This window comes from Petromyzon marinus, chromosome 32 (genome assembly GCF_048934315.1).
Source record: "Petromyzon marinus isolate PM22_M1 ecotype Great Lakes invasive population chromosome 32, UKy_Petmar_22M1.pri1.0, whole genome shotgun sequence".
NCBI classification, from domain to species: domain Eukaryota; kingdom Metazoa; phylum Chordata; class Hyperoartia; order Petromyzontiformes; family Petromyzontidae; genus Petromyzon; species Petromyzon marinus.
This window is the reverse complement of record NC_133698.1, coordinates 4,458,975-4,480,866: the sequence shown is the minus strand read 5'-3', so window position 1 is coordinate 4,480,866 and position 21,892 is coordinate 4,458,975. Positions and strand designations below refer to the sequence as shown.

At 43.2% G+C, this 21,892-nt stretch overlaps 1 protein-coding gene across 1 annotated transcript in view; it reads right to left on the bottom strand.

The window, feature by feature from the left end:
* Positions 1-7,799: 7,799 nt before the first annotated feature.
* LOC116948083 (alkaline phosphatase-like) overlaps positions 7,800-21,892 on the bottom strand; it is a 57,439-nt gene continuing 43,346 nt past the window's right edge. The window contains exons 8-10 of the mRNA XM_032964398.2: positions 13,636-13,827; positions 11,440-11,544; positions 7,800-10,844 (exon numbers count right to left, since the gene is read on the bottom strand). Coding sequence (XP_032820289.1) covers positions 10,633-10,844; positions 11,440-11,544; positions 13,636-13,827 — 509 coding nt within the window. The 3' untranslated portion in view covers positions 7,800-10,632. The remainder of the gene's footprint in view (positions 10,845-11,439; positions 11,545-13,635; positions 13,828-21,892) is intronic.

Below are 21,892 nucleotides of genomic sequence, written 5' to 3'. Positions count from 1 at the left end.
TATATTTGAAACTCCTTTTTAACTGGAACTATTTTCTGTCTCCCTGTACGATTGTATAAATGTTTTTTGTCCATCGGCCAAAACGCCCACTGTGACGATGGCAGCACACACTATTGTGGCTAAACACGCCAACAACGTTAACCAGGACGGCCGCGGGCTCGAACCACGAACATCTACAACGTGATAGCCTTCTGGTGGAATTTAAGCATTTCGCCAATGTTTTTTACCACTGGAAAGTTCTCAAAATGGCCTCAGAGTCCTGGCAGAGTGGCGCTCTGACCCCTTGAGTCACACGGCCACCTCCAAAAGACCAAATTTTCAACCAAGGTGCACAAATCAGAGGTCTTAAAGTTTCTGTCAAAATCCCGACATTTAATGCCATCATAGCTGATTTGCTTATTCTAAATCTTCACCGGCCATAGATGAGCAACAATTAATATTATAATATAGTATTGCCAACTGACCCACCTCATCTCTCCACTTGTACAGAGTCAAAGGCTCTGTAAATTTAGAATAGCTTTAATGAAAATGTATTGGGTTACTTTAGAGACACTAGTCGTAGGAGGCATACACGTTTATTCTATACTTTCCACAGTACAGCGGATAACTATAGACGGGTCAGAACAGCCGGCACACTGCCTGACCCAACACCGATGAGGAAGGCGAAGACTTCGTAGATGACGGCTCCATTCCCAAACCTCAGCAGCCCCGATCCTGTGTCAGGGCCTCCCTTTTATCCTCTCCAGCGTGGCCTGGCTCCGCCCTCGGCCATGCCCCATTCTGGAATCTACCAGAAGGCTCTGGGCTCTGCCCTACGTGTCCCCTTTGTCACCTTTACCCTACATCCGTTACCCCGGCCTATCACTTGCCCTACTGGCAGACCGGCTGCTGTATCCTCAAATGCCCCTTCACTGCCAGCAACTGGTGCTACGCGCTCCAGTGGCACTCTTCACCTGCCCTACGTGCCGTAGTGACCCATTCTATGTCACTACAATAACATTTAGCGTCTCTTACTAGGCGAGTACATCGACTTCTTAGGGACTGCTCCTCCATCTCTCGTGGGAGCAGTCCCCACGAGTGTGCTACCCAATCGGTCTCCATGAAGACCGCGCCAAGCGGCGCAGCGTCGAGTAGAGCAGCCCAGAGGGAGCGGCTCCTGGCCGTTGAGATGAACCCCGAAAGGAAGACGTCTCCGAGGCTGGGTGTCCAAGACAAACGGCAGGCCGGCCATGCGGCGAACAGGCCTCGCCACGGCACGTTTGACGATTCCTGGGATGCTCGGCCGAATGCCCAGCCTGCTCCTTGTTCGGAGGTGGGGATCGCCCCTTACACATTTTTTTCAACTTTTTTCAGGGCACCTTGTCTCACTGGTGAGTATATGAACGTGATTTATTTTGTTCCAGGTTCCTCCAGCTCGGGGAGCAACACACTTCTTTATTGTACGATAGGTAAGATAATTCAAGAGTGAATTTAAAAAAAACTTAGGAAGAAAATGTAAAGCTGTAAAGAAAAATGACGAACAAAAAAATAGAAATATATACACAGAGGGACACAGAGACATACAGCTCATACCCAACCCAAGCCACGCTATGGCCTCTCATTATGAGGTCTTTTCTGCTCAGTCTTATTTTAAATTAGTCCATTGCAAATGAAAACCGTTACTAATAAATGTGGTGGCTGTTGTATTATCGTTTCATCCAGCAGCAAATAATGGAGCATTGTGCTAAATATAAGGACATTACGTATCCTCACCTCCCCCCCCCCCCCAATAACAGGGCCATATTTACTGACTGAAGCACAACATGTGACCTTTTCCATATCAGTCTACATTCCCATATCAGTCTACCTTTCCTTATCAGTTCTCAGTAAATAAACACATGCAGTATTACTCGATTTACATATGAATCGCAACGTAATTAACATTTGAATTGCGCTATGTTGACATCTAAACCTGAGCAAATGGTGGTTTGTTGATGTTTTTGTTAATGAAACCCGATGTAAGAGCTTCTTGGCTCACAGGGTAATTCAAAATAAACTACTACTATGGGCGCAAGATACATATGTATAAGAGTTAGCCAGAAGATTAAAAACAATCGGCAAGGTGAACAGCAATTCAACTGGGGTGAAATGCATTATTTCAAATATAATTACACTGGAAACCATCTATAACACTCGAACTTATAGTTTAACACGTAGGCTTTCGCGACCAATATCCATAATAGAGGTTTTTTGGGTTAGATCGCGTAAATATATGAATGTGTCGTTAAAACCCGCCACCACCCGACACAGCCAACTAGTAAGGGTTGTCACGTAAACAGCACATGCCAATTCGTAACGAGTACAGCACACAGGTGTGTTGGAGAGCCAAATGTATTGAGGCTGAACGATTATGAAAGTTTTTTTTTAACAAAAACCTAAGAGTTTTTCTGGAGAATTACGACACCTTTTGGGAAACATGGTTGCGTTCTAGGGTCCGAAATTATAGCCAAAATTCCTTTTTGTTTCACGAATTTCTGCATGATTTCCGCCTTTGTTATTGTACTAAAAATATGCCAAGTCGTTTTTACTATACTAATGCCTGTGTGTACACTATTAAAACTCACTCCGCCACCCCCGCCTGCAGTGGCACGCATGCCCAACACTCGCCCCTAACATTGAATTGTCAGCCCAACACTCGCCCTTGACACTGAATTGCAAGGCCAACGCCCTCTCATAACATGGGGATGGAGTTGTGACGCTCACAAGACACCGGGCAATGTCTGTGATGTGTCGTGAAGAGCCACGTGCCCTTGGCCCCACGTGTGTGGCTATTGTGGTGAACTCTGGTTTTCGCCTATATTGTACAAATGGCTCCAGAGCAAGGCTTTTGTAAAACGGTCCTAAAAACCCCCACGGATGTTTAAATGTACAAGAGTTTTCATGTCGCTTTAGCCTTTTAAACGAAATACCGTATTTAATATATACAGTATCATCTAACATTATTTTGCAAAGGCACTGTCCTTGAGAAAATGCTGAAAGCTGTCAAAAAATATAGTAGGTAATGAGACCTGCTAATGAGTCTGTGAACAATATTTCAGATGCCCGATGGTTCTCCATTAATCGGATTAATGATATCCTTTGGTAGATGGCACCTGCGTCGTCAGTGCTTTTAGGGTTGGACATCAGGAGACAGGGCAAACTGATTTCAACCATAGATGTGTAGTGAGCGACCCCCGACACACGTCTTAGTAGAAGGCTTCTTGTTTATTAAGAGCACACAAGGCGATACACCTAGTAACGCAGCTACACCCAGGCTGCTCTAACATGCGGCCCTTCTCCGTCCTGCGGCGTTATGCTGTCTGGTTGACGAGCATGGCGGTCGAAGACACAGACGAACAGCCACGTGGTTGAAGAGAAAGATGACGGCGAGCAGCGATGCACTCAGGACCCAGCCCCCACGCTAACAGCCCCGAAACAAGGGTTCGGTGCTCCTTATATCTCGCTCGGCGTGGCCAAGCTCCACCTCTGGTCACGCCCCCTTTCTAGAACCTGCTAGACCACTCGGGATGGTTCTCGGAGCTTCCCGACTGACACCACCCTTGACCCTTACCCTGTCATTACAAATGTAACAGAATGCTTTTTTTCTTGATGTTTTCTAAGGTTTGAGTGTTCAATGCATTCCTTCTGTAATAATGTATACAATGGATAAACCCATTTTACGTCTGCCACGGATTGTGATACATGCCAGACACCCACTGTAGTGACTCGCCTCCACACAAAACATCTTTCCCACAATCCCAACTCCCTGTTCATTTTTACAACTGCCATTTTAACATTTCCAGCACTTTCCATCTGAACCAAACTGTCAATTATTGACGAGCGACGTGTGTAATATGTTCTCAGAATGCCGTATATCCTGGTGGGTCATGCTTCCAGCGCCATTGGACAGGCTGACTAGTTACATATTCTGTCACAACCTTTATTTAGGGTTAGTCACCTTCAAGGATGAAACAAGAGTAGCCAGCCACACTCACTCTAAGCCATGTAGTCAAACACAATCATTCATGATTTCTGTTCACAATACTTGTGGTTTATTTATGCGCGACCTTGATGCACTCTCAAAAAGTGTGCATCAAGGAAAATAAAAATAACTTGTAACCATTCCTGGCAACAACAAAAAAGTCAACCAAGTTCGTGACAACAACACTACATTGCATGAACTTGAGTAACGTAAACAATGGAAAAATATGACTCAAGAATTACAAGGTACATTTAAACTTCAAAAGACGAGTAATGAAGGCACGAAGATGAACGGCGGTTGGGTAGGCGATGTGAAAGCGGTCCTCGATGTCTTGTGGGCGAACCGTGCCCCACGCCACGTTGGGTCCACACAAGGTGTCTTGATGAAGTGGGGGGCTCATTGAGGGTTGACCAGTTCCAGGCCTAGCATATCCACACAAACCTTTTCCATCACGACAAATGCGAGCGGTAGGTGGGCGGACGTTGCTCAGCACCATAGCTACGTCCCATTGACTATGCGGGTGCTTGAATATATTTTGGATGTCAATCAGCACAAGCTGTGTGTGCGGCGACCGAAATTACCCTGGTGCCTGCCAAATACTCGGCGGCTGCATGACAGAAGGGCGATATTAGCGACCGTGCAAAGCATATTCGAGCCGCCCAGTTTACTTGTAGACGTAGTTCCTCGTCTGCACTGTGGCTGTCATCTTCCTCGAGGCGGTTGTGGAATGTCAGAGGTAAGACTGGGAGATTCTCGCCTTTAATGCACTGCCTATTTAGAATGTATGTTGGCTGCGCTGGAATTGTGTAGGTGAAAAGCACGCCTGGACACCGTTTCCATCACACGCGGTTGCAGGTGGCTTCTTGCTTGCAGTATAATTATGGCCTGCTTGGCCATAATGATGTCGACTTGGCAAGACTCGGGGACATGTTGACCATAATAATAATAATAAAATAATACTCCACTATTGGATGAAGGCCTCATCAAGCCATGTTGGGCACCGGGGTTGTTAAATCATGCTTAGTGTTGGTTGTTAAGGGGGTGGGGCACAGAACCTATACCTGTACAGACATCACTCGCCACTGATGTTAGCCGCACAGCTATTAATTGAACTTAGGTATCGCCAGATTCACAGTCTAGTGCGCTCACACCCGCAGCACTATTCCACCTCCATACATACAAATACGTTATTAAAACAGTGCACATTCCGATTGGGTGGGCAAATCTTCTTCCCCACAAAGTGGCGCTCAATTTAATTGACCCCAGAGGGTTGATGCGCTAAGTCAACACCTAACCAGTATTTGAACTCGTAATTGTCTGATTGGATGTTGAAGGGAGTTTGTGGTCTTGAGGGGATCAAGTGCGCACAGCGTGCTCATTGGACAACGGGCTAATTCATGTCGATCAGCACTTTTAAGTGAATGATTGATACTTTCCCTGCAATTCAGATTAGTTATGCTGGCTATGCCTGTCACAAAGAATAAGACAAAAATATTAATGTATGACAATATTTTAACATGTCAGTCCTCGGAAATTTCCAACCGTAAATTATTTTAAAAATATATATATCGCTGGTATAATTAAGCACCATAAAACAACTTCTGCTTGGTTAATTAAAGAACATGTACAGTGAGGGAAAAAAAGTATTTGATCCCCTGCTGATTTTGTACGTTTTCCCACTGACAAAGAAATTATTAGTCTATAATTTTAATGGTAGGTTTATTTGAACGGTGAGAGACAGAATAATAACAAAAAAATCCAGAAAAACGCATGTCAAAAATGTTATGAATTGATTTGCATTTTAATGCAAAGAATGACTTAGTACTTGGTGGCAAAATCCTTGTTGGCAATCACAGAGGTAAGACGTTTCTTGTAGCTGGCCACCACGTTTGCATACATCTCAGGAGGGATTTTGTCCCACTCCTCTCTGCAGATCTTCTCCAAGTCATTAAGGTTTCGAGGCTGACGTTTGGCAACTCGAACCTTCAGCTCCCTCCACAGATGTTCTATGGGATTAAGGTCTGGAGACTGGCTAGGCCACTCCAGGACCTTAATGTACTTCTTCTTGAGCCACTCCTTTGTTGCCTTGGCCGTGTGTTTTGGGTCATTGTCATGCTGGAATACCCATCCACGACCCATTTTCAATGCCCTGGCAGAGGGAAGGAGGTTTTCACCAAAGATTTGACGGTACATGGCCCCGTTCATCGTCCCTTTGATGCGGTGAAGTTGTCCTGTCCCCTTTGCAGAAAAACACCCCCAAAGCATAATGTTTCCACCTCCATGTTTGACGGTGGGGATGGTGTTCTTGGGGTCATAGGCAGCATTCCTCCTCCAAACACGGCGAGTTGAGTTGATGCCAAAGAGCTCCATTTTGGTCTCATCTGACCACAACACTTTCACCCAGTTGTCCTCTGAATCATTCAGATGTTCATTGGCAAACTTCAGACGGGCATGTATATATGCTTTCTTGAGCAGGGGGACCTTGCGGGCGCTGCAGGATTTCAGTCCTTCACGGCGTAGTGTGTTACCAATTGTTTTCTTGGTGACTATGATCCCAGCTGCCTTGAGATCATTGACAAGATCCTCTCGTGTAGTTCTGGGCTGATTCCTCACCGTTCTCATTATCATTGCAACTCCACGAGGTGAGATCTTGCATGGAGCCACAGGCTGAGGGAGATTGACAGTTCTTTTGTGTTTCTTCCATTTGGGAATAATCGCACCAACTGTTGTCACCTTCTCACCAAGCTGCTTGGCAATGGTCTTGTACCCATTCCAGCCTTGTGTAGGTCTACAATCTTGTCCCTGACATCCTTGGAGAGCTCTTTGGTCTTGGCCATGGTTGAGAGTTTGGAATCTTATTGATTGATTGCTTCTGTGGATAGGTGTCTTTTATACAGGTAACAAGCTGAGATTAAGAGCACTCCCTTTAAGAGTGTGCTCCTAATCTCAGCTCGTTACTTGTATAAAATACACTTGGGAGCCAGACATCTTTCTGATTGAGAGGGGGTCAAATACTTATTTCCCTCATTAAAATGCAAATCAATTTCCAACATTTTTGACATGCGTTTTTCCGGATTTTTTTGTTGTTATTCTGTCTCTCACTGTTCAAATAAACCTACCATTAAATTATAGACTGATCATTTATTTGTCAGTGGACAAACGTACAAAATCAGCAGGAGATCAAATACTTTTTCCCCTCACTGTAATACACCCAACATCTTTATTGATGTAGCATATCTTACCGTCTGTAGCATGGAACTGAATTTGGTTCACATTAAACATACTGATATGGATATGTTGATCAAAACAAAGGTACTTCTCTGTCCACATATCTCAACCTCGCAGTACCACATGGCACCACTAACGCCATTCTCTATACCGACTCCATATCCAGACACAAATCTTTAAAGTTCGCACTCTGCAATTTTCGAGATCCTCCATGGTCTCATTTCTGCCTACCCTCTGATCTAACTCTTCCCCCCATCACCACCATGCACTCCCCCTCTCATCTCTCTATTCCTCGTTGTGCCCTCTCTGCTCCAGCATTTAAGACATCTTACTTCAGTAGGAATTTGCTTATTTTCCTCCTTCTGCCCTCAGTCCTGAACCCCCTTTCCCCAGCCATCCAAGCCCTTTCCCCACTACCCCCCCCCCCCCCATCTTCGAATGACTGCCTCATTCTATATTAAAGGTTCCCACTTTTTATACAGTGTCTTGAGATGGAGTCATATTTATAATGCTATATAAATATGAATTGATAGTTTAACGGTCTTTAAATATCTCGACCTACAGTGTACAATTTGTTCATCAATAAATCAAGTTTATTCACATTTCGCATTTATCACAGGACCATGACGATATAGTCACATTAAATTAATATACGGTTACATGTGTAGGGCAAATGACCACACAAACTGCATATGAACTAGTTATGCTTTACAAAAATAAATTGCCCAAAGCATACAAATCGGAAAGTCAACATTAATAAGAAAACGTCACCTCATGGTGTCAGTTAAAAGTTAGATTTTAATGCCACATAATGTGAGAGAGTTAATTGACTGAGAATGAATACTGTCATTTGAATGCACATTATCAATTTCACGAATATGATAACATTGAATTAGAGCACAGCCTTGAAGAATTGGCATTTCATATTAAAATAATTATATACATCAATAAAATCTGTGCCCGTAATTAACAGTCATCTTCGGCTGCTAAATTGTATTTGATTGCAAACATAAAACAACCTGCAAAGCCATGATAATTCCGTTTTGCTACAATGGACTACAAACGTTGCATCTTACAGTTTATACTTTTCAAACAGCGTTATTGACAACTTTTGTTGCGTTTTGTTATTTGTGCCAACACGGTATCACAAAAAAGTAGATTTATAATACGGAGAATCGCCCACAATTGCATAGTGGATCAGAGGGTTTCACTGTATTTTATATTTTACACAAACATTTGCATTAATATGAGGGCTCATCTTCTTTGGTTCTTTCGGTGAAGTCACGTAGAATGAGAATAAAATAATAAATTGATCAAATAAAATAACACAGCGCTGTCCTCCAGACAGTCTCGTCCCCTTCACCTGATGAAGGCCGCTTGTGTTGTGGCCGAAACGTCGTGAGAATATTATTGTTATTTTATTTTATCAATTTATTATTTTATTCTCATTCTACGTGCCTTTACCGAAAGAACCAAAGAAGATTACTCCTTGCAGTCACGAAAGCTTTAAATCGAAATATGAGGGCTGTTTTAAAACAGCTACAGTATGTTACTTTAAGCACAATGACTTAAACTATTGAAACTTTAGAGTCGTTTAAATACAATTACTGTATAGTATTTACGCAATTTTCATTGAAATGGTTTTCCCTTTTTTTTTTACAAACTTAAGTGCGTAAATTCAGGGTCAAAAAAACGTCTGGCCAGTGTGGAAAAGTAGGCCAAATCTTCTCGAGTGTAGGCCCCTCCAGAGCTCCATCTAAACAGAGGCCCTTCTGCCAGGAGTGGCGTGAGCAAGAAATTGCAGGTTTGCACCTTGACCAACTTTCCCCCCCCCCCGCCACTTATCAAGGGTTCAAAGAGCCAGGGGAAACCTGCTCTGCTGTCGATGTTATCTATACGCCTAAATAAATGGAACCCAATGTGCAGTGTGCTGCTCAAAGCAAGTAAAATCAATACAGGTACACCTTATCAGATTAGTGCTAAAAATATGAAAATCGAGTGTACACGAAATTTCAGACAATATTGATTCAAAAACACGTCAAACGGAAGTGATGTGACTTTCATGCCATCACTTCGAAGATTTTCCGAATAAAAGGGATGTCACGTGGTATCAGGTGACGCCACTATTGTTAGTACGAGGACATTTTACTTAGTACTTAAGAAAAAATGACACGAAAATCCCCAAATTACAAAAAAATATCAGAAATGGTCCAAAGAAAATACGATACAACTTTTTTTAATCGCGGTGTTTGCGTATTCGCGACGACTTCATTGCAGCGCTGTATGAAATTTGCGGGGTTGTGCTTGAAACATTCACGGCCGTAGCACGTGACCACCCGACAGAAGGTACTGAAGTGACGCGAGGCAGCAGCGTAGATGGTGAGAGATGAGAACGTTAGCCCCAGCGACGCCGCTCTCCCAAACAGTCGGACTTTGTCTGCCCCACCATTCACACGCGGGCGGTGTTCCTTTGCAAATTGTTTTCTTTTCATTACATGCTGTGTTACCGTTCACCATGGCCCCTAAGCAAAGTGACATTTTTAAAGGTAAGTTTAAAATAATACCTTGCAATCTTGATTTGAAGCTTTTGTGACTGCAGGAATCCATACTCTTTGGTTCTTTCGATAAAGTCACGTAGGTATAAATATATTAGATCATGACGTTTCGATCGCAACACAAGCAATCGTCATCAGGTGGGACAACCACAGCAAGAAAAAAACTGCTGAAGTAGGCGAGAGATCTGCCATGGCACGAGGTTATATAGTAAGGCCTCGGCAGTAGGGGGGGAGAGAGAAGTGGGGAAATACCGTGAACTATAAATTTATTTAACCCTATTTTTTTAAATATTTATATTCATCATTATAAAAGGTATGTTAAATAACACAAACTACCATACAATTTATTCATTAATATATACATACAGTTTATGTTTAAATGCAATATATTTACGCTCCCTAAACCTATTTTTTTAACTTTGAGTTTTAATATTCTCCAGGAAGGTGCTCCCGCGAATATTCGGGTATCCTGCATTTGACGTTTTAAAATCCCAATCTCATCCCTAAAGTATACAAATGGTCGGCTGCTATGTAGTAGGGAAATGTTCTACAGCAGATGCACTGCTGTGCACAAAGGCCACTAAGTCACAAACACCTCATTAAAGAGCAGAAAGAACTAACAGCTACGATCTTCAACGAAGTTTATGGGCAACCTTAAACAGCATCGGCACAAACGATGCAGATACGGATACGTGAAGCACGAATGTGAAATGTAAAAATCTACAGTGTGCGACTACTGTCATCCAGAACTGACCATTGAATGCTGCCCAAACACCAAATACTAAGGCACCAACGTAAATTCAAAGTTATTTCTCCATACATCAACAAAGAAGAGAATGCCAAGGCCTTTTAACTGGGCGTCCTGCCCTCTCGGGTGCAGTGGCTCTCGCGATAACTGCCCAGGCATGCGGCATAGCGTATAACGTGGGCCACGTAGGTCTGCTCCTGCACTCCACGCAGGAGGTGGGCCATGGGACCGCTCGCAAACACGGGGACGTCCTCCCCGCTGTGCGTTTCCCTTGTCCGTGGCACCGCGCTCTTCACTCTGTAGTCGTCTGCAGCTAATAAGGCGAAAGAACATAGATGAGTGCCTGTAATCGTGCACTCTGGAGGTAAGGGTTACTAGATCACTCAAACTTCTGAAACTCCCCATGGACGTTAAGGTCATCTCCTAGCTCTCCAGGGTACAACAGGACAGAAAGTGGATTAATTAACATCTGTATCGGGATTGAGTGTTATCTCCCCTCGCCTGGGTTTTCTCCGGGTACTCTGAGAGGGAGGGACGCATGAAAGGAGGGAGGGATGGTCCCACTCAAAACACATGCAGGCTGCGAATTTTATTTAATATCATGTTTGTGCAGTTTTTGGATTTCCTTTGTAACACGGTTGCTTCTGCTTTCATTTATATTTGGTTGTTTTGCTCCGATTTATATATTATTTGTAATTTTGGTGACCCAAGTCATTCTTGATAATGACACTATTCTGATCTCTTGAGTTACTATCTGGTTAAACAAACGTGAACTTGCATATATTACTGTTTCCAGCATAATTGTGCCATCATGGCAGACGTAATACATTGTGCTTATAAATCGTCAAATTGACGCCTCGTGCGATTCAGTAGGATCACAATGAATCATCCATGATTCAGCAATTTACCTGTATCCACAATGTCGCGACGAGTGCTGTGCCCAGGCCCATTGGCATAGGCGAGCGTGGTGAAGGGTAGGTAGTCCACATCGCTCACTTCCGTGTCCACTAGCCCTGCAATAAGCAAATTGTTGTATTGGGAAATGTCTTGCATTTTGGCAAATAGATGGCATAATCCTCCAACACCACCATCACCACCACAAGTCCACAGTCCAGATTTCAACATGGTAAAGAGAAAACAAGTAACAAGGATTTGCAAAGAACAACACCAGGTAATATGCAAGGGTTTCCAGGGGTTACAGGGCAATGAGAAAACACAAGTCACATCAACCAGATCAAAGGTAATGGCAATAAGAAGCACTAGTTATAACAACATAAACACACTCCTAATAGTTAGCAATGACGGTCCAGACTCCAATACTTAGTCACGAAGGCAGGGGTGTGATCCTACGCTCACAGGTCCTTAACACAGGTCACCGAGGTTACAAACTTGCAGGTCGCAAACACAATCAGAGCAGGGCTACACAGGTCACAGACCCCCAGGTTTCGGTGAGAAAGCGAGCGAAGTGCAGAGGTCACGAACAACCTCGTGAGCAGGCAGCCTTTCGCAGAGGCGATAAAGGGGGCCGAAGCGATCCAGAAGGGAGATGAACACCTCGGGGTGCAGCTGCCACTCGCGGATCGAGTCAGCTGCGGACAAGCGAGTCGAACCCCGGCCACGTGGGTCACCCTCCAGAGTCAAGCGCATGGCCTCTGCGCAACTCAGCAGGATCCAGGCCTCCTCCATAAGAGGACAGAATCGGGGGGGGGGGGGGGGGGGATCCATGATGTTGTTGCAGCGAACCAGGACTGACCTGCCAATCAACTGTGGTGTGAAATGCCACAGCAGCTAGATGTATGACGTGCACTTAGAGCAGGTTGGTGCGGCCCTTTGCAAGGGTTGGCCAGCTCGCCTGCACTGATCTCCCCTGGAGATGAGGTGAGCACTCCAGCCCCAAGAGCTGGTGTCCCAAGTGAAGGCTCTGCAGATCGGTGGCAGTCGCACCACCTGTTGGAGGTTGCCACGCCACGGGTCCCAGCAGCGTAGCAGAGCTTTTTGTAAATGTCTCATTCGGTACTTCGCCCAGAGAATGACCTCTGTGGTTCATGACGTGTGCCTCAGCAGAACCACAATTACTCTTGCATGGGGCACTGCATTGGTGTGCAATAGAATGGGCTAGCCCAGCTATCAGGAGCTCCTTCTGATCCAGAAGCCACATAATCTGCTGGTCCGTTCAAATATCAGCGCCCAGATGGTAAAGCTGCTGGGTTGGCAACAGAAAACGCTTCACCCGGTTGATGACTCCGCTGTGTGTCTCCAATAGTGAGATGACCATGGATATATCTCCATCTGAAGCCTGGTTACCAATGGCGCCCTCAGAGAAAGTCGTCAAGATAGGGCTACAATGAGGGTTGCCAACACCTTGGTGAACACCCTTGGCGAACTCTATGGAGGCAAGCCAATCCTCTGACTGGAGCACTCCTGTGGTGCACTAAAGAGACTCCACCTTGAAATGCTATATGTGGAGAAGCAAGTTTCCTCAGATCGAGTATCCCCCTGTACCTGCTTGATCGTTTTTTCGAGCATGAAGCATTTGGAGTAAAACCCGGTTCTTCGCTCGTGGAGTGACATGAGTTCAAATAACCTGGACGGTAGTGTAAAGCCCCGACAGGGGTGGTGAAGGGCGGAATTCCACCACCGGCGGGAAGCACCTTGAAATGAAGGCGGTGAGCCTCGATCCACGCCCCTCAACTCCTAGGCGTCCGATATAGAATGCTGCTAGGTGTGCAGAAACGCTGAGATGCGGGACCCTATGCTCAACGGTGATGGGAGAGCCCCGCCACTCTCAAACATCGTCTGTTTTGAGAATAGGTTTTCCCCTTTTTTCTGGCAACAAAACAGGTGCTAAGATGTTAAAACACCAAACTAAAACCTTTTACAAGGAATCACGTCTGCATTAACCACAATACTTGTGGTCAGAATGCAAACAAAAAACATACTCTGATAATATATGCATTGTCTTTGAAACTGATTGGTCCTCTAGTCTAACCGATTCCCATATTTTGATACTGGCAAAGGAGGTCCCATGATATCGTCTTTCTTGACAAATTCTTAGAAAGGAAATGCACACTGCCTCGTTGTTCATTTCAGCAAGCTGCACTCACCCAGTATGGGGTTGCCTCTGCTGGGGTGCCCGCCGATGGTGAGCGTGTGGCCGTGGTCTGCCGTGACAACGATCAGCGTGTTGGCTGGGTCGGTGAGCTCGTGGGCGCGCTGCACCGCCTTGTCCAGAGCCAGCGCCTCGTGCAGCGCCCGCGACGCTCGGCCCTCATGGTGGCCTTTGTCAATCAGCCCACCTATCCCCAGCAACACACGTGACACATTAGGGCTTTATTTACCAATATTATCGCAATTCAGGACAAAGATCAATGTTTTCATGACCAAAGCAGTGCGTGCTACACAAACACACCTCGCCAACGCGTTCTATGTTCTGTAAGATCCTGCGGATGCTGTACAGTAGAAACGTGACTCCTCCATCATGCACATGTAACCTCCCCAATGCAACCATTCGTTGATGAATCATAAAAAATTACTGCAATGTTCTCTTCAGGATTTCTGCTTTGCTTATCCTGTATCGCCATAATCCATCTCAAGCACCTCTGCTCAAATGCAAACGGCTTTCAAGCTGCTGAGTTCGGGCCTGACTCTCTGATCCATATCGTAACATAGAGAGCCCTCCTGCCTCACAAACCTTTTTATTTCGAAATAAAGCACATTTAAATTGTCTCCACAGTGTCAAATGATCAATGGACGGTGTTAATCTCTGTTGGTGGTTCAGAGACAACGGTTGAAATCCAACATTTCAAAAGTGTGGGCCGTTGCCTCCACAGGATATCCATTATTGATTCCTCACAAAGTGTGAGTCACTTTATCGGCCCTGACAATGGTGGGAGATGATAGGGAGTTCATAATTTATGTAATACATCCCTAAGTAACAACGGCTACCCACATGTGCCTTACATAAATATATATTTTTTATATTACCAGACATAAACGGCACTAAATGAAATTAGAATTCAAAGTGATTGCTGGATAGTGCTGACATACAGTTGGTTATGTTCAATAAGTAGTCTGAGTGTTGACAGTCAGTAAAGGCCTTATGGGCCAGGATGATAAGAGGTTTTGTGAGCGTGCATGTCGGGCTGACATTTAAAATTGTGTGGTGAGGTCAGAAAGGATGTAATTTCTGAACCTTGGCACAATGGATCAGGTTTCATGAATATTTAGCCTATTTCACAATACTCGTCAGATAAAGTCAACCCAATGCAGGGACCTACATAACAGAACACTCTTTTGAAATGGATGTCAAGTTCGCTGGGCTTTGAGTGGGAATAAGGCTGAGAAAGTTCTCCATTCGTTGAGTCTTGGAGAAAACGTAAGCAATAAAAAAGTGTCTCGCCCAGGCTGGAAGTCAGGCTGATATATTCAGATTACTGGAACACGGACTTGGCCGGAGTGTCTCATTTGACAGAATTAGGGTTAGGGTGATGCTACCCTAACCTAGGCGGTTATAGTTAATAGTTTTAAAAATAATGTGTTGTGCACATCATAAATCACACTAAGTTCACTCCGTTACATGTATCCATAGTTCAAATATTGCACCCCATATTTCTTAAATGATGGCTTGTGTCCATAACATGAGGGTATCTGCTCATTTTTCTAAAACGGACCACACCATGCTAATGAACAAATGCAAATAATTAATCTCCCAAGCCCATAGGCCAATGAATTTAAGGCAGTTTTATTATCTATATATACAGAAGCCTTATTAACTGTAACCATATCATTAATGTATATCAATATCTGGTTTGTTAAATAAAATCATGCATCTTGAAGGATTGTCACCTGATAACATACAGCAATTACATTCATATTCTGTCGATGCTTAGCCATGGGATGTCTTAAATTGCAAAACATTCCACAACATATTTCACAGCAAGTTAATATAAATATGCTTTTTGTTACATTCTCAATGCTTGGGGAATACAGGATGTTGTCGAGATTGTTCTGCAGTTGTCATTCTGTCTTTATTATTTTCTGGAAAACATGTATTATTGAAAGCCATAATTTATTTTGCCAAAATACGACTTCCAGTAACCAGGCCAGTACGAGATTGTGGCCCGTTTGCCACTTCTGCGTTTTTCCTGAATGCCCATGAGGCCCGCCCGCTGTGAATATCTGCCTTTCAACAAGATCTAAAAGAACCCTCACGCCATAAGCTGAAATGCAGGAAGCCTTTCTGGATGTGTACCTCCGCTCTAGCACTCGCTGCATGACCCAACGTAAAGATCCCCTGGGTTTGATATTCCACGAAGATCATGGTCCACCCTAAACTGCATCCAGCGCATAAGCCATGGCAGTAGATGCAGATACCTGAAGCACAAAGGAAAATTTAAAACTCTCCAGTGTGCGACTGTGGTCATCCAGAACAGATCTTACAACATATGTCGTAGTGCCCAATCCACAAATACAAAGGAGACATCACAGAGATACACTCCGCTGCTCCTCAAGTTGTTATCTGGCTTGACCATTTGAATATGAAATTGTAGTTGTTGCTCTGCATCTACATCAGCCATAAGAAAGAGGGCCCGCTGGACAGAATTGTGGGCGGCAATGGATGGAGCAACCATAAACCTAATTGAGGACCTGACTCTAGAAGTACCGGGCTTCTCTCTCCCACGACAACTGTGGATCGCGCTAAACCTTGAATCATGGGAGATTTTAGTCCACCTTTCACACATGGAAGATCAATGAATCGCTGCACTACAACTATGGTGACGTCTAAACCATCAAACGCTTCACCGACGAATGCACCAACCTAAATTAAACAATTTTTTTGCTATGTAGCTCTTTTTCAGAAGCGACCTGGCTACAAATGATAGCTCAACAAAGTGGCTTACCATGTGGAAATGTATAGCAGTCAAATACTCGAGACGCATGTTTTCTAAATATGGAGGGAAAAACCGGAGGACATGGAGAAAAAAAATCCACGCAACCACATAGAACATGCAAACTCCAAATATACAGGCGTCAGGGTTGGAATCGAACCCATGATATATTGTACACTAGGCGAGGTAGTCAACATCTTGCCACCATGGCGCCCTGGGGATCCTGACGGTGTTGCTGTGATCCACACAGCATCTACTGCCTCCTTGTATATGTTATAAACTTAGCATTAAACTATACTATATTTCAACACTGTTGCTTTTCCACCCTGCGGCATACAAGAAGAAGGCAAGAATAACGTAAATTATGCAGTGAAATAATAACTTCAATTACTCAAATCTTGCACAACAAAACCTTCATCACCTCATTCATTGCAGGTATATGCCGGTTAAAATTTACCAAAAATTTATCATCTCAAATGTACCATGTATATGCATGTAAACGTAGCGTTCCTCTGTAATACTTTATACACTATAATTGTAATTGTCATTTGCAAACAGCTACTGCAGATTATTATTAAGTGTGGCACCTTTAATAGAAACAAAAGCAACATTCAACACAATTCATCCCTCATTGTTGTCAAATACCACTCCTTATTTTAATTCGTCATGCTGCCAAATTTTAGGTTAGTTTTACTTAGGTGCATTTGTGCGGGCTTGAAATCCAGTGTCGATGCTGTGGGTTGATGTATTAGACTGAGACATTAAACCTGCAAGGGTATGAGGTAACCAGTGGATGGCAGTACACCAAGCAGGTTGGTGATCTATGTGTATGCCTCTGAGTGTGTAATCCAAGGCTGCAGCCATGGAGTCAACATTTGGGGGGGACCAAATATTCCAGGGTGTCTGGGGGTTCCAACCAAGAAAAATATCTCAATTTGAAAACTAATTTCCTGTCTAAAATGTAAAAAAAAAAATCACTAACACATAGGATGGACTTTTTTTTTACAATAATGTCTAATAGTGTATTGTATTACACTGCTCTGTTTTTACCATGTCTTGTTTTAATAAAGTACAACCATAACCACAATCATATAAGCATACATCTATGCATTGATTTATATGAAGACAAGTCCAGATATTGTGGCCAAGGTTTGGCAAATTGTTTTTATTTACATAGCATAGCAATTTTTTTTATAGAAATTTTTTTGGGGGGTGACATTTTGAGCATATTTGAATATTGTCCCCCCAATATATATTATAATTGCGGCCTTGGTGTAATCCACACATTTGTATGGGGTTTCTATGCAATGGTGTTTTCCTATGCTCACATTTAAGGACACGGACGAGCATCTCAATACAGGGTGCCTTTAGACTTAATGACACTGCTGAATATTTAGAGGGAATTACAATAACCATAAACACATGAAACATGTTTTTTTTGTGATACTGTGCTAGCTGTGGAGCATAAGCACAAATCACAAAAACTATACACATTTGTAAATAATCAATCCTTAAAAATAAAATATGTAATGTGACATTTCAGGCAATGGTCTTCCTTTTCGTCACACGTGGGTGACAAATGGACAATGACCATCCTCGTGTAACAGGGCAGTAATTAAGAGAGGGAGATATAATTAATCACAGTGGCAGATTTGCATCCATTGTTATTTGCAAATCGTGTTCACGAATGTATCTTCTTCAATTTGACTGAGCAATTGGAAGAAAAAAAATCAGGCATAAGAGAGGTGTGGCATTAGTTAACAGTCACTGATTTTTGCCAAATTGACTTGGAGAGCCATCCTTTGTTACAAGAGTGCAATACAAGTCACTTGAATGGATGAAATGTACACACAATACGCTTGATTGATGTAATAATTCAATGCCACTTAAGAAATCATTCAATCGTATTGTTGGAGGGCTTCAGAAATGACGAGGATTATATCTGTTTTGACACAGCAGCACTCCACGAAAAGAGGATGGCTTATTGTTCGACATGTCGCCATGAAATAGGAGCTCCCTGAGGCTTCTCCGGACTATACGTCTGTCACCTACCTCTCACTGTAGTTTGAAATCCTGTATGAAGAACATTTAGTCGGAGAGCTGCTACTGCTATCACATTCTCTACATTGGCCAGTGTAGTCACATGTGCACCTGTTGACATCACGTATTGGAGAAAACCTCAATCGTTGAGAACATTGAAGTGGCCGATGATTAAATTACATAGACATGCAATGATTGCATGCCTCGTTGCTTCTACCATGTCACATATATATGGTTTATATTTGCGGTGGCAATGTGTGATTGTAAGAATATGCCATGCATATACATTCTCAAATTCAAATGACTGACCTTTGTTTAACCAGAATAATTCATATTTGGTCTCATATGGTTGGACACAAACCTCCAGGGACAAATGATGTTAGAAAACAGCTGCTAAGGCTAGAAGTACGAATTTTGGGGGTGGTTTGACCAGCTCCATGGCCTGCCACCTTTGTTTCCCAAATGATGCTATCTAAACACTGCACGAGTTACAGTACTCGTTAAGGCTATACATTATTGACGAAAGGGAGGAGGCCCAGGACAGGTTCAAATATCACTTGCAACTGATGATATCGAAGGTCAGGAATTGAACCCAAAAATGTGGGTTTGTAGCACATTACACTAACCACCGTCTCTGCACTCCAAAAACATACAGACACATGCTGGCCACCTCCGAATAGCATGGTTGGCTACGTACGGTGCAAAATAAATTCAACATACTTACATATAAAAGTCCCAGTGCAGTGCTATTGTCGAATCAACTATATGTGTGTAAATCACCTTTAAATTACCTCCCCGATTCGCGACTTTCATGCGTTTAGTATATCTTTCACTTCTCAAGGATAGTAAGCAGTGAAAAAGGACTTCTGGTTATCCTTATCCTGTTCAGAAGAAAAACAATCGGCAGAAATGGGTTAGTGGTTGGATGATGTCAAAGATCCCAATTAGGACAGCTTCAAAAGGTTTTAATAGATGTGTAATCGTCAGTTCAATGTTGTGCTAAGACACATATAAAGACTATTCCTAGAAGAGGAATACGGACACCAAATGTTACAATTCAATACTGGAGACACAATCCGTTGTCTCCAGGTTACTTCAATAAAAGACATTCATATATGCATGAACCCGATGCATGCATTGGGTTGGAGACAGTAGCCTTTTTGCGGCCCACCTGTAACGTGTTTTCGTGTTATCTTGAACACTACTAATACCAATCATCTAGGTGAAATTGGCATAGTTAATTCGACTCTAGATATGATTAGTAGAGACAAATACCCGAAACAATGACCCCTTTGCAGGCCAGAAACTGATCAGATGAGGCCTTCGCGTATACCAACTAAACAATCTAGAAATGTTGAGACATAAATGCGACTTCCTGGCCAGAAACCAAAGGGAAACAGCGCTGACGTCGCCTTACAGGAGACGCAGGCTGAGGACAGCACACGGAAGGCAAGTTACACAATAAATGGGAACACCCTTGTTGTTGTTGCTGCAGCCATCTACCACCCTAAACATGGCCTCAAAACTTTAATCAAAGCCCCTGAATAAGGAATGTCCATCAACACCTCTGCCAGCAGCCACTCATCCGGCAATTTGTGGGTGACTTCATTAGACACTACATACAATAGGGCTACTCAGAGAATGAAGCCGGAGGGAAACTCGAGGAATAGTAGTCAGCACAAGCCAAGTTCCTTATATACGACCCTACACAGCCGGGCACGTTTCACTCAGCCTGATGTGTACAGATGACATAGCCCTTGCTGCACAGGGCATGAACCTCTAAAACATTGCCAATACTATTCTATGGGTCTTTTGGTAAAGTCACGTAGATAGGTTCAAATAAAATAACAAAATAACAGAAAACTATGATGTTTCGATGATAACCGCTTGTGTTACGATCGAAACGTCGTAATTTTTTTTGTTATTTTGTTAAATTTTTTGAACTCATCTATGTGACTTTACCGAAAGACCCCTAGAATATGAATTCCTGCAGTCACGAAAGCTTTAAGTCAAGATTGCGAATACTTTTAACAGCTGATCACTGGAGACCCCGACCAAATTCTTACAATACCACCACCAGCGCTTTCCACTTGAAGAATCATGCAGCAGATGCCATCCTTGATAGGTCTTTCTGTGGTAGCCCAGTGCATTATGACCCCCGATCAAAAATATGTAGGGCTTATCATGGACAGAAGCCAAAACCTTCAAGCCCCACACAAAACAGATCGGTGAAAAGACCAAATCAATAATTGACCTGTGAGAGAAACTAGCAGGAACGACCTGGGGCACTTCAGCTGATGTACTCCAAACTGTCGCCCTCTCACCGATCAACTCGGTGGCAGAGTATTGAGCTCCAGAATGCTGGCGAACAGAGTGGAACAACAAGGATATACAGAATAAACACCTGATCCGAGACCCAAGCATCGCACCTCCTGGCGTAGACATTCCTCAAAGACACTGGTGGAACCATCAACCGCATTAGACAATCAAGAGGCCGATGCACATATCTCTTTAATACAGTAAATGGAAACTTAAAGACAAGCTAGTGTGACTGTGGCCATTCAACTCAATGCACTGTGTGTAGTCTGTGTCCCTTCAATGCAGGAATAGCAAAACTACAAAAACTCTCTTTTAAACCCTCTCGTGGCTAGCAGACCTCGACATTGGCATTTAGCTCCTGAACATATTTCCACATGCACGGATAGAATATAATGCACTGAGCCACAATTGTATAACCACATAGAGCACACTCAAATACATGTCTAAGGTTTAAGCTCTTGAAAAAGCACGTACTTTTGATGTGTGCTCCTCATAATAACAATTACCATAATTACACTGAAGGATTAACTTAGGGTTAAGGTGTTCAAACGTGCATTTTGATCTCAAGTATAATTATGGCTTTTTATAAATTGAGCAGCATGCTCATGCATATTTAAGCAGGGCAATGGATTAAATTTGGATGAATTAAAATCCTTAAACGACCGCTTTTGTATGCCTTTGACACAATACATATTAATATTTCGCATTTAATTAAAATTGTATTTACAAAATAGTGTCTTCTCATTGAATACATTTTTTTCCATCGTGTTTACATTTGTTGTTTTATATACATATATTGTGGATGTGTCTCTGTATCCTTAATAATTCAGCAAAGATATACCACTGCTATGACGCGGAAGCAAATTAATAACGAAAAAAAATCGACATTAAAACGTCCAAAACAGCATCGAGTTTCAATCAATTGTTCTGGGTTTTTAAATTAATTATGATTGACTCAAAAATGAAAGTTATTTCCTGCTGCAAATGAGCATTGAGGCATTGGTGCTCATCTCCTGATAACAGCACTGTTAAGCCAGTTGTGGGAATTCAACGACCGTGAGATATGCCAATGATTTGTCAAGGCCTTCACCCAGCAGTGGATGTATCGTGGCCG